The sequence below is a fragment of the Brassica napus genome, chromosome C2, assembly GCF_020379485.1.
Source record: "Brassica napus cultivar Da-Ae chromosome C2, Da-Ae, whole genome shotgun sequence".
Lineage (NCBI taxonomy): Eukaryota > Viridiplantae > Streptophyta > Magnoliopsida > Brassicales > Brassicaceae > Brassica > Brassica napus.
Window position 1 is genome coordinate 51,438,709 of NC_063445.1, and position 12,500 is coordinate 51,451,208.

At 38.0% G+C, this 12,500-nt stretch overlaps 2 protein-coding genes across 4 annotated transcripts; one reads left to right on the forward strand and one right to left on the reverse strand.

The window, feature by feature from the left end:
* The first annotated feature begins 1,173 nt into the window (after positions 1-1,173).
* Positions 1,174-5,598, forward strand: LOC106382140 (probable E3 ubiquitin-protein ligase ARI3). Its single transcript, XM_013822106.3, has one exon. It carries the CDS (start codon positions 3,872-3,874, stop codon positions 5,441-5,443), a length of 1,572 nt encoding a protein of 523 aa, XP_013677560.2. The 5' UTR covers positions 1,174-3,871; the 3' UTR covers positions 5,444-5,598.
* On the reverse strand, positions 5,526-12,048 carry LOC106382139 (DExH-box ATP-dependent RNA helicase DExH17). Of its 3 annotated transcripts, none has more exons than XM_048746976.1 (28): positions 11,893-12,048; positions 11,504-11,577; positions 11,207-11,390; positions 10,953-11,114; positions 10,566-10,803; positions 10,423-10,459; positions 10,286-10,332; positions 10,114-10,151; positions 9,980-10,001; positions 9,682-9,894; positions 9,434-9,590; positions 9,303-9,354; positions 9,173-9,244; positions 9,034-9,083; positions 8,814-8,931; positions 8,663-8,726; positions 8,507-8,590; positions 8,317-8,442; positions 8,044-8,240; positions 7,730-7,948; positions 7,399-7,650; positions 7,201-7,250; positions 7,094-7,111; positions 6,914-6,996; positions 6,618-6,795; positions 6,487-6,524; positions 6,124-6,411; positions 5,526-6,034 (listed from the first exon to the last, which is right to left on the reverse strand). In XM_048746976.1, exons 2-28 carry the CDS (start codon positions 11,569-11,571, stop codon positions 5,682-5,684), a joined length of 3,408 nt encoding a protein of 1,135 aa, XP_048602933.1. In that variant the 5' UTR covers positions 11,572-11,577; positions 11,893-12,048; the 3' UTR covers positions 5,526-5,681. The 3 variants fall into 3 exon arrangements, with proteins under 3 accessions (XP_048602933.1, XP_013677559.2, XP_022552831.2); XM_013822105.3 differs by having other exon boundaries at positions 5,559-6,043; positions 11,893-12,046; XM_022697110.2 differs by having other exon boundaries at positions 5,559-6,043; positions 7,760-7,948; positions 11,893-11,970.
* Positions 12,049-12,500: the final 452 nt, after the last annotated feature.

The window sequence follows — 12,500 nt, forward strand, 5'->3', positions numbered from 1 at the left end:
ATACTTTGTTCAAACATACTAGGGGGAGGGAAAGAAGAGCAGGAGGAAACCAACTCTTGAAGTTTCAGCTTGGTCGACAAATGTCATGAAACTTGTCATCCTTCTTTTTGTTTTAACTAGGGGCATTGCCCCCGCGTAAGCGCGGAATTATGGACAAAGTTCTTGTTTCATCTCAATACTTGTTAGGGTTATTGTAGTTGTGAATTTTACGTTTTGAGTTGTTTATCAAGTTTTTTAATTGTTATAGGGTTAGAGTTGTGATGATGAACTGTTTATGCATTGTTCTCTACTTATGAATGACTAAATTGTGTTAATAATGTAATTGATATAGTTCGTGGTGTTGTTTGCTATGTCACTGGGACTTATTGTTTGTTTATCTTTTTAATTTGTTTCTTATAGTGTTGAGAATACATAAATTATATTAAAGTTGTTGAGAGTACATTTTGTTTCTAGATATTTTTTCTCCAGTTTAGTTGTGTAAGTTATGGGTAAGTAATAATTTTTATTATCCTTATTATCCTTATTATGTTTGTTATATGTTTTTATTTTATTTTTAAACTTGTTGCTCTTACCGTACCTTTAAAACAAATACATGAAGACTTGTAGAAATAACTATAAAATGAGTGACAGTTCTGAGTATTTGGGCCTTAATGAGTTTTAAACGAATTTATGCATTTCTCATAAGAAGACAATAGCATTGGTATGTTGATATTAGACATGTAAGTTATTTTTATAAGACAAGAGTAGGGAGCAGGTGGAGATGTTGTTGCTGCCTTTGTGTCTGTCAGGATAGTCTCTTATATCTCCTCGTGTAGATGTGTTTGTTTATCTTTTATTTGACGGGTAATATGTAAACAAAAATCATTAGCAGTATTTATCAGAGTTCGTAATTTATTTTGTTTTTTTGTTTAGGTAATTTTACTGATTTTGGTTGTCGTCTTCGTCTTCTTCGTTGCGAAAGTAAGTTTGTAAATTGTTAAATAGTTGGCCGTGTAGTTTGTATTTGTTTAGCTGACTCGATGTATGTGTCGTTGAGTTTTAGTTGAAGTGATTGGATTGGTATATTTGTTTTGAAGTTTACTTCTAAGATTAGACAAAAAAGAGAGGTAATCATTAATGATTCGTCTTTTTTGGAATTTTAGTTTTTGGTGTTTTGATTGTTTGGGTTGTTGTGGTTTCTTTTAAGGTGTAAAATAAAGGTTTGTGTAAAATTAGTTTGATAAGTAAGGAAGATAAATAGACAAACACAGAATAGGAAATATTTTTGATTATTAATGTTAGCACAATATAAATAATAATATAAAGAGAATTGTGCGTTGATTGTTTCTTACGGATCAATGAGGAGACGGGTAAGGACTCGAGTTGTTTCTTTGGTAAGGTCAGAGCCCTGGACAGAACGGATTTGCCCAACCACATCTGCGAGTTTAAATATCAGTTATGATATCGAAACATAATATAAACTCAGATGCAATATGATAATATACCTGGGAGTTCTAGGTTTGTGTTTGCAATCACTTGGAAATTGTCGAACAGTCTAGTTATGACTGGAAATTGATCTCAGGAGCACCCGTGATGACTTCATCATTAATAGTTGGTGAGATGAAATGAATGAGGAATGAATGATCAGTTATCTTGTACATGCTTGACCACCTAACAACCTCAAAACGATCGATTTTCACAATGGAACCGGCTTTCAAAGATGACATGTAATGATTAGCACGTCCGGCGGGAATAAACCCATGAATCACGGAATCTGCAAATAATATTATTCAACAAAGAATCAGGAAATCAATTAAAAACAATTATATTAAATAAGTGTGATAAATCGAAGATTAACTTACCTTTTCATCAAGGAAGAGAATCGTGATTCCCATAAACTCACTGTCTTTCTTGAAATTCAGGGAATCCCATAAGCGAGGAGGTTAGAGGCTATGCTCTGACTACTACGACCAAGACGGAGAGACTTGAAGGTTGAGTGACGGATGCCGGGGATGCCGATTTGAGGAACTGGAGAGGCAGAAAGAGACATTTTCTAGAAGCTGATTAAAGCTAAGAGGAATCAATGAGTTTTGTGGAGATGCAAATTGGGTTCATCAAAGATGAGAATCATATATATAGGGTTTCGAGAAGGACTACAAATCAGAAATATTTATGATCAAGCGATTTAAGATGAGGAGATGAAGAGTTCACCGGTGAAAAAATAGATTACGAACAGACACACGCCGCAACTCTGTAACTCAGTATTGTCTAAGACAATGATGAAAAGAACCCTAACTCATGTTAAACAAAGACAGTTTACAATATGGGAAAACTATAATTGTTTTTTTTTTCATATAACGTGATGAATCTCATTTAAAAATGAAACTCATAATACACTTGTAAGCCCGGCTCACAGAAAAAATCGAAGAAGCAAGGATTTCCGACCTTCATAAATATATATTAGTTTCGGCCATCAATGTACAAAGTATCATTTAGTTTAGTGGTATAAATGATAGTGTTTATATCTCAATAATCCGGGTTCGAACGATGTGCTTGACATTTTTTTTATTTTTTTAAAAAGTGGAATCCACAAAACGCTGACGTGGCGCGCCGAAGAGAGAGCAAAAACTGAATTATTATAATATAGATAACCATGTGTCCGTGACTAAGGTTTTGAGTCCAAATTAAAAGAATCAAATATATAAGATTTTCCTTTTATTCATTTTTTTGCCCAAACTTTGCTTTTATTCATTCTTTATCATCCAAAATAGAAAAAATAAAAAAAAATAGAAAGAATAAAGAAAGAAAAATCTCGGCCGACCATAAATCACCAGTATTTAATACTCTTTTATTCACTTGTGCTAATTTTTAGAAAACAACAATGTTGGAAAGGAGACCGCATCATGAAGTCTTCATCCAACACTTTAGAGATAAGACTAAAGCGTGATACAGAAGTGTGCTTCTTGTACGCCAGCGTGACAGATCCGTGGACATTATAGGATCAAACATAGCTCCTCCATTCCCAATCACTCACATCCTCCTAAAAGACATCGTTAGCTTTGATCCGCACATCAATCCCCTCGTCCAATTAGACCATGTTTTATGCGATCGTCTTTCTGTCCAAATCACTCCCAAAGTAGCCGAGGAGTGAGTTCCAGGGAGTAACATGATCATAGATTCCACACTAGTAGTATAATTTGCATTGAAGTTACAAAAGATATTTCTGTAAAATATTCATTTTGTTCTTTAACTTTTTTTTATTAAATAGATTTTTGAAAATCTCATAAAAGAATAAAAATCTACTCTCACAACACTCAACATTGGAATTACCTTTTTTTTTTTTTTTTTTTTTTTTTGTCACGGGCGGTCTCCGGAATCCCAGAGGACTCGAACCCAGGTGCCTTGGGATCCAGTTCACTCTAGTGTTACCACTAGGCTATTCTGTCCCGACTTTTTTTTTTTTTTTTTTGTCACGGGCGGTCTCCGGAATTCCAGAGGACTCGAACCCAGGTGCCTTGGGATCCAGTTCACTCTAGTGTTACCACTAGGCTATTCTGTCCCGGCCAACATTGGAATTACCTATAATTAAAGAATCAGTAACAAATACACTTTTTGAATAAACTTTATCAATATTTTAAGAATTCATAAATCCATAAACTAGAATCTCAACTGAACTTTTTTTTTAGTTTGTTAACATCCCCAAGTCTTGCATAAATAAGTAAAAAGGAAAGTAGATTTACTTCATACAGTACATAAAGGTCACAATACTTACCCTTACCTTAAGGATTTGCGCGATCGAGTTCTTCGTTTAGATTCTCTCCCTTGCTTGATATTTTCCCTCTTGATCGCCTCCTATTTCTCGATAACTTGATCGTTGTAATAGTTTTGATCGATGGACGACGATTATATGAGCTACCAGGAGGAGGAGGACTATGATTGCTTCGATCATAATCAGGAGGATTATTACGAGGAGCCAGAGTTGCAAGGCGTGTCCTCCAAAAACTCAACGTACCAAATCATCACGATGGAATCTCTTGTAGCGGCACAGAAGGAAGTTTTGGTTAGGGTTATGGAGTCCTTATCGGTCAAGGAGAGCCAAGCTAGGACACTTCTTATTCATCACCAGTGGAACGTTGATAACTTGTTTGCTGTCTATATCGAGAGAGGCAGAGACAGTTTGTTCAAAAGTGCTGGTCTTAGCGTCTTTGATCATCCTTCTTTGAGTAAATCGAGGAAGAAGATGGCTTGTGACATCTGCATGGAAGATGATTTACCAAGTCAAGCGATGACGGGAATGGAGTGTGGTCATTCCTTTTGCAATGATTGTTGGAAAGAGCATTTTACTATCAAGATCAACGAAGGTCAGAGCAAAAGGATCGCGTGCATGGCTCATAAGTGCAACGCGATTTGCGATGTAGATGTTGTTAGGACACTAGTTTGTGCGGAACTAGCTGAGAAGTTTGATCGTTTCCTCGTTGAGTCATACGTGGAGGATAACAAACTGGTCAAGTGGTGTCCAAGCACACCGCACTGCGGTAACGCGATAAGAAAAGTTCTTGATGATGGCGGTGAGGTCGAATGCTCGTGTGGTCATCAGTTCTGTTTCAACTGTCTTGGTGAGTCTCACTCTCCTTGCTCTTGTTTGATGTGGAAGCTATGGACCAAGAAGTGTGAAGATGAGTCTGAGTCAGTTACCTGGTTAACCATTCACACGAGGATGTGTCCCAAATGCAGCAAACCTGTTCACAAGACTGTTGGATGTAATCTCGTGACTTGTATTTGCGGGCAGTATTTTTGTTGGCTGTGTGGTGGAGCTACTGGAAGTGCACATACCTGGACGAGCATCTCGGGTCATGATTGTGGTAGGTACAAAGAAGACAAAGTGAGGCAAACGGAGAGAGCCAAAAGGGATTCAGATAGGTACGCACATTATCTTCACCAATTCAAATCACACACCGATTCATCGAAGCAAGAGGACGAACTTAGAAAGATTGTCCGTGAGAAGGCAGCCTTGGTGACATTAAAGACTAAAGATTCAGCGTTTAAAACCATGGACTGGGCAATAAACGGAGCCGACCTATTATTCAGATCACGAAAAATACTTTCAAAGTCGTATCCTTTCGCCTTCTACATGTTTGGAGAAGAGCTGTTTAAAGATGAGATGAGCGATGAAGATAGAGAGATAAAGAAGAATCTGTTTGAAAATCAGCAGCAGCAACTCACAGGTAATATTGAGACACTATCAGAGATTCTAAACGTGTCTTTTGATGAGTATAGCTCTGATGAGTTAAAGAAGATGAGGGGTGAGACCAGAGATATTGGTCTTGTGGTTAATAAAGTCTGCAAATTAATGTATGAGTGCATTGAGAATGACTTATTGGGCACAACTCAAGATGGAATCAACCATAGCATTTCACCTTACAGATCAGAGGGGATAGAGAAAGCAGTTGAGTTTTTGTGCTGACGTATCAGAGAACTTAAAAGACACTAGGTGCTCTCTGTAGCATTCAAAAGTTATCATTTAATTTTATTTCGTAAACAATTGATGCAGTGCACTATAAAACTCTTTTTTATCTTGGTTATTCTTCAGTTTCTTTTTAATGTAATGCCGTTTTATCACCTACTACTAGTATCATATCAGCATGAGGAGACTATAGATACTCAATAACACTCAGTTTTGTATTGACATGCAAATGAGAAAGTCACAGAAAAGAGAAGATGCTTTTAAATCCAAGAAAAGGATCAGAACCATTGGACTTACCTGCAAGTTGGGAGCAGGATCCTTTCTTCTTCTCCTCTAAGTTGGTGTTGCTACTATTTGCCATTGAGATATCAAACGACAGCATTTCTGCAGATGCGTCAGATTTGATGCTTGGTATTTTAGCAGAAACACTAGGCAATGACCCGTATGATGTATAGGGACTTGTCTTTGTGTTTCTTCGTTCTTGAGAAGAGATGGTTATATGATCCTCAATTGTTGATGTGGCGAGTATGGGAGAGTTCTTGGACCTTTTCCTTATGTAGTTGAATACTGTTTCATCTGAGAATGGTCTCTCTGTTTTCCCTTTATCAGTAAAATGTAGAGTTTAAGAAAAAGTGTATAAACAGAAAATAAACTTTAGAACGAATGAAAGATTTACTCACCATTGCTTGCATAAACCGGGGTTGTGATTTTCTGTGCAGTTTGTTTGATGTCTTTAGTATTTGTGGGTGAGCGAAACACAGAATCATACTGAAATAGAGGATCAAGTTCATGAGAATTCTTCACTAAGCTCTTCCTTTTCAGAGTTGACCTCCCTGATGCCGGAGAGGTTGGATTCAAAGTGCCCAATGATGGGAAACACTTTGCTTTTTGACGTATGTGGTCGAAGACTGTATGTTCGTTGAGAATGACGCAGTCGTCTTCTTCCATCGTCACATAAGGCTCTTTCTCTGCAAAGAATTTTGGGTTGCTAAGTGGTCAATAAATAACTTGTGACTGATGTAAAGTTGCATCGAGCATCGAACCTTCTTCTGAGTCTTCATCTATGAGCTTGAAACTAGGCCTGTAGAAGAAAATTGAGAAGAGACTTGTATTCATGAAAGACGATTATAGTAAAGACACTTTCTGTGCAAGAAAGCAAAGTTAATGGACTCACATATCATCTTTTTGATCCTTTCGGTTTGGAGGTCCAGATTTTACTGGGCTGTCATCATCTACTACGCAGACATCCACCATGGGAGGATAATAGTGTGGCAGCCTGTTTTCGCTTTTGTAATTTACTTTGTTGTTGGTTGCCTTCTTCAGTAGAAGTGTTTCATGGAGATCAATACCAACTACAAATCAAAATCCAGGAAATACACACACTTGATAAGTTTATGTTTTACTGTATCACTGACTACTTGATAATCAAGTTTTGCTACAAAACCAATTGTGTTATTTAAAAGACTTAACTGTATTCTTCAAAGATGAGATCAGCCTTCACAGTCACCTTAGCCTGTTGGGGCCTTTCAACGAGTATGGTGACGCTATAGGGACTAAAGACATAAGGAAAAAAAAAATTCAATGAAAACGTAGATAAGAGAGTTGCATTGGGTTAATGATGAAAGAGTAAGGGGCCAGGTAAGCATATACCTGGAGAAGTCATCCATTCTGTTGCCATAAAAAAAATGATTAGTTGCCAGTTACATGCATGTGTAAAAAGAGACGTGATAGATTATACTTGATCAAGTGCTCATTACCTTATTTTCTCATGAAAGTGGATATGGTTTTCTTCCTCTGAGCCAACAATCTACCAGGAAAGGATACAGATTAGTAGCTCATTTACTAGTTATCTTTTATTCATGAGAAAATCACAAGACTGTGCAGAGAAGAGGAGATACGGTTACGGTTTTTTCAGTAGAGTTAGAATTATACTGCAGAAAGTTAAGGCAACCAACCATATCAGCATAATGGCGTTTTGTGGATACGAGAGGTTGTGATAGTCGAGTCAATGTGACTGCTAGTTTAGATACCCCTTGCTTCTGACACTCAACTTCCTCGACCTTGATTTCTACTTTTGGAGGTAGGGAAGATAGAGATTCCTTGATATGATTTCCAAAAGGATATTTTCGACCGGTAACAATCTCTATCCTTCTTGGATCAGCTTCAGCAAGAGCTTCAAATGATCTGACCCCCATCGAATGAAGTGCCTAGCAAAAGAATGTATACAGACAAAAGTTACCAACACTGAAGGATCTGTAAAAGGTAAGGTGCGTGCAATGAACGTACGAGCTTATATAGAGCAGACAGAAACTGAACCTTTGCTGTAACCATTCCAATGCCAGGCAATTGTTTCAGCAAATATGGACTGTCGTCCCAGAGCTTTTGAAAGAGTGATTTGGCAAGAAGAGTTGAGCTAATCGTTCCTTTATAATTCTTTTTATATATAAAGTACTCTTTCATGCATCTAGCTATTCTGGATCCATTCGAGCATAAGGAGTTAGCGTCCTGAGACAAAAAGATCCAGCTTTCAGATGCAGAGATAACAAGTAAGGATGGTGATAAAGTCATTAGGTGGAACCATGAATACAATCTTAGTGTACCTGAGTCATGGATAAATCATGGACTGAAGGATCCCCAGTCAACCAATCATTTGCAAGCACAAATAGTTTCTCTTCTCTGGTTTGGATGCGTTTTTTCCGCTTTCCTTTATTATCGTTGATGTGGAATCTGAGCCGCCCTTCTTTATCTGCGTTTACATCATTTAAGGTCTTCTTCTCATTGCGTCTGAGCTGTATCCCTTCATTTTACAGATAAACAATGTCAGTGTATTCATCACTTAAAAAGAGGTATGTACCAAAGCAGATTTGACATACAAGATATCTCTTCAGCACGGCATACAATCTGAAGAGCCTCGTCCAAGCTATAGCCCGTTGGCGCATTAATAATATACTTCATTGTGTCAAACTTTAGATAGTACTTTGTCATCAGCCTTCCGGGCTCTGCACAAAACAATGAGACGTTTAACTTTTGAAATCGGTAATATGCAATCATAAATTTCAATACCTTCTGGTTTCAAAACAAAACCGTCGGTGTCAGTCCATATCATCTGATAGCTTGACAACTCATTGATCTTCTGAAGGCAAAGCTCTAATAGGATATAGGACAAATGAGTACGTAAAAAGAAAAAAATGAGTAATATGGCAAAGTCACTTAGGGCACCTTGCAAATGCTTCTCTACTCGATCTTTAGGAATTCCTTTCTTAATAGCATAGTTCTCTGGATTCTGTCCAAACGAACTTCGAAGTTAGTTATACCGTATATGATTGTAAAAAGTTACTGGACAATTTACTGAGATAGCATGTGAACGTGCCTTTTTCATTCTGACGTACAAGTATGAGCACTTCATCCACTCAATTGCCCGTGTAACGTCAGTGACAGTAAGTTGAACTATTTCTGCGGTTAGGTGTTCTATTAAGCATGGCAGCAATCTGAAACAAAATTAAGATGAGGCATTTTCTTGAAGTCAAGATATATATTCTGAAGAATGTTTTAAAAAGCAAATAAACAGAAGTTTATTGGCCAATACGTACTGTGATTCAACAACCTCGCATCCATTCAAGAGATTCTCATATAGATGGACCTGCAATCAATTAATAAATCACAGCCATAAGACATAAGATAAAATTAAAATTAGAGATTCAGGCACAGAGAAAAGTTGCAGTGTTTAACCGTCTCTCTTCTAGTCATAATAATAACCAGTCCCGTGTCATCAAATGGAGGCCGACCAGCTCTGCCACACATCTAGAAAAGATAGATTACTTCTCTAGCTAGCAATCTAACTTAGAGCACATTCCAGTACCTGTAGTAGTGTGGAACGATCATATTCCATGTAGTGACCTTTTTCCTTATTGCTGTGAGGAAAACCGTGTCAGTGGAAACTAGTTTAAATCCAGGATAAGTTTTTAAGGAACTATCTACGCCAAGACGTACAAATGTTGAGTTGATTTGATGAAGACTGTATGTGCAGGCAGATTGATTCCATGAGCAAGAGTGTTGGTCGTGCAAAGAACTTGGATATCTCCACTAAGGAAGAGCCCTTCTACCAGGCTGCGGTCTTTTTGGCAAAGACCACCGTTGTGATAACCAACTAATTGAGGCATTCCGGTGCTAATCAGCTTGCAGAACAATGATGAAGCCAAGGCACGATCAACAAGCTTAAAAGAGTAAAACAGACATACCGCCTTGGAGAATATAAGACTGCATTTGTTTGTCACTGCACATTGGCGAAGCCTCCCTTAATCGTTCCAGCTGTTCTCTGCTTTTAACAAATGGATTTGAGTAGCCATAGGTCATTGCAGTCTGCGCAAGCTTTTGTGCAGCCTCCTGAGCGCCCTTTCTTGTCGAGCAGAAAACTAAGGCAGATTTTCCTTTTGAGTATTGCATTAACATGTCTGCAAATTCATGGATTTCCTCAAGAGAGTCTCGTAAGTTACAACCTAAGCAATAGCTACGAATATCATGAAAATAGCATCTTACCATATATATAGTTTTGGAGGCGCTGGGTATGAGAAAATGAAAGCAAGGAAACAAGACTTGACTTAGTTTCTGTATTCACTGAAGAGACAAGAGGGGAAAAGACTAACGAAAATAAAGATTGAGAAACTGTATACCTTTTCAAAGAGGAAATCGTTCTTGGCAGCAGCATATCCTGCACAAAACCATTTACTTAAATTCATGAAAACATGAAAGTCATAGACAGAAAACCAAATTCATCAACACGAGCATCTTAACATTAAACCAAAAAAGAAAGGCAAGATAGTAAGTTTTGAGTGCGGTAAGTACCAAAAACTTTAGTTGTCAACTTAACAGGTCTCATTTCTTCGCCAAACCTATACAACATGGGAAGGGAAACACTGAAGAAATTAAAATATTTTACGACAAAATGGCAGTATTTCTCTGAAAATCAATCCATAAATTACCTCTTAATACCTGCAGTGGGAACCTTGAGCCATTCCGCTGCAGTAATTTGGATAAGTATTTACCACTTTAGCTTCTTGAAGAAAGTTAACAAAGCAAAAGAAAAATAGTCGTACAATCTACTGAACTGTGAGCTACATTTTACCTAGATCCTCAATGTTTGGGATTGTAGCTGAGACAGCCAGAAGACGCACGGAAGCTAAAGTACTTAACCTTAGTTCATGATTGCTAGAAAGAATCTTTATTCTACTGACTATCGCCTCCAAAGCAGCTCCTCGTGGATCATTCAGAAGGTGAACTTCATCAATGAGAACAAGTGCTATATCACTGAAAAAACCTAAGCCTCCACTGCTAACGCGGTAACGACTCACTGCATCAAATTTCTGCAGGGGAAAAAACGTAAACTATATCAAACACTAGGAGGAGATACAAGCAGGTACTTTGTGTACTTTATCTCAATGCAAGTAATCAGAAACAGTAATCAAATTCCAGACTAGTAAACACAGCCAAGAAAGAGAAGTTCATATCTAACCTCAGGTGTGGTCAAGATAATATCCGCGTCTTGTATATTCTTTGAGCTGTAGGTTTCGTTATCACCAGTCAGCTCCAAACAACTGATTCCCCATGAATTAAACTTCTGATTCCAATCACGGAGCTTCTCCTGTACTAAAGCCTTGGCCGGAGATATGTAAACCTCGACACCAAAAGTAGCAGCACTCCAATTATTAGTGCAAAAAACAAAGGCATCAAACATTTAGAAAAGTCTAATGCACGTCATAAGCTTACTGTTTTAAGAGCTCCTTTAGCATGGAGAAACCTTCCATCGCTAGAGATAGACTTGGAGAGTAGCCTCAAGATGCATAGCTCAAAAAGCGCGGTTTTACCACTTCCCGTGGGGGCTGAGATAACCATGTTGATATCGGAGTGAAAGCAAAGCGGAAAACACTCGCTCTGCAGCGAGTTGAAGTATCTGAACACAAACCATCACCACAAGCAACACAAAAAAAGAAGAAGGAAAGTTTCAAAAACGGTGTGTGGATAATCAAATCATCATCATCGTGAACATTCCTTGAATCTCATCACCTGAAAGTAAAAGCTGAGCGGAAATTTGGAGGCAAATCGGAGACGGATTTCAGCGTGTGTGTATCCATGGCGATCTGCAGATTTTTTCAACAGCGTGATGTTCAGAATCGTCAAGTAATCATCATATTTACATAGATCGGTTACTTCGTAAACATTAACATTACTAGTCCATCACCATCCACAAATTCAAATCGAGAATCTGCTAAGATCCTAATCGAAAACTGATTGAGCTCTAATCGCTCGCCGGAACTCAAACATAAAAACAGATTAGCGAAATCTCAGAGATAGTGGCTAGTCGGAGACTCGGAGCTAGCAATGGCTCTACTGAAACCGATCACGAATTGAGCAAATACAATCGAGAAACGCTGAGAGAATCGATCGAGTCTAACCTGTGCGAGAGTAGACTTGAAGAGCAACGATCCGAGAGAAATGAAGAAAGCTAGAGAGAGAGAGAGAGCGAATTCAAATTCAGTGGAGTCAAAGTTCCTTTTTGACCCTTGTAGTATAAGGCAAGCTTCATATACGACGTCGCGCAGTTATCAGGTTCCCGTTAAAAGCTTTGGGGCGTATTAGAAAAAATTAGAAACTTATAGGGATAATCTGATATTTATTCACAAAGGTTGAGCTTAATTTGTAAATAGGTATATCATAAAGGGGTAGGTTGTAAAGATATGTTTTGGTAACTTTTTGTTACTATCCTCGAAAAAATTCACGGCTGAGATTATATTCCTCCATGACACTCCCATGCTTTGTTTCGAGTGTACTTGTTGTAATCGAGTCGTATGGATTTCCATCTTGCGGTATATATCGAAACCGGCCGTTAGATCTTTTGTTAGCTCAAAGCGAAATGTTGAAGATGTACCGAACTGTTAAGATTGAGGGTAAATGCTCAAAAGAGGAAGCTTTTGGTCAGATTGATAAGAGGCTTTGAGTGTTTCCATATGAAAGACTCCTTTAAAGCTTACATGAATCAGTGTTTCCATATGAAAGATTTGGG

What these genes read in the sequence shown, in the direction of transcription:
- LOC106382139 (XM_013822105.3), bottom strand. Translation starts at nt 11,571, where the DNA reads ATGGATACACACACGCTGAAATCCGTCTCCGATTTGCCTCCAAATTTC. An exon ending in TGTCTGCTCTATATAAGCTC is followed by an intron (nt 7,651 to 7,729) that starts GTACGTTCATTG and finishes TTCTTTTGCTAG; the next exon opens with GCACTTCATTCGATGGGGGT. An exon ending in CCCGGTTTATGCAAGCAATG is followed by an intron (nt 6,044 to 6,123) that starts GTGAGTAAATCT and finishes TTACTGATAAAG; the next exon opens with GGAAAACAGAGAGACCATTC.
- LOC106382140 (XM_013822106.3), top strand. Translation starts at nt 3,872, where the DNA reads ATGGACGACGATTATATGAGCTACCAGGAGGAGGAGGACTATGATTGC.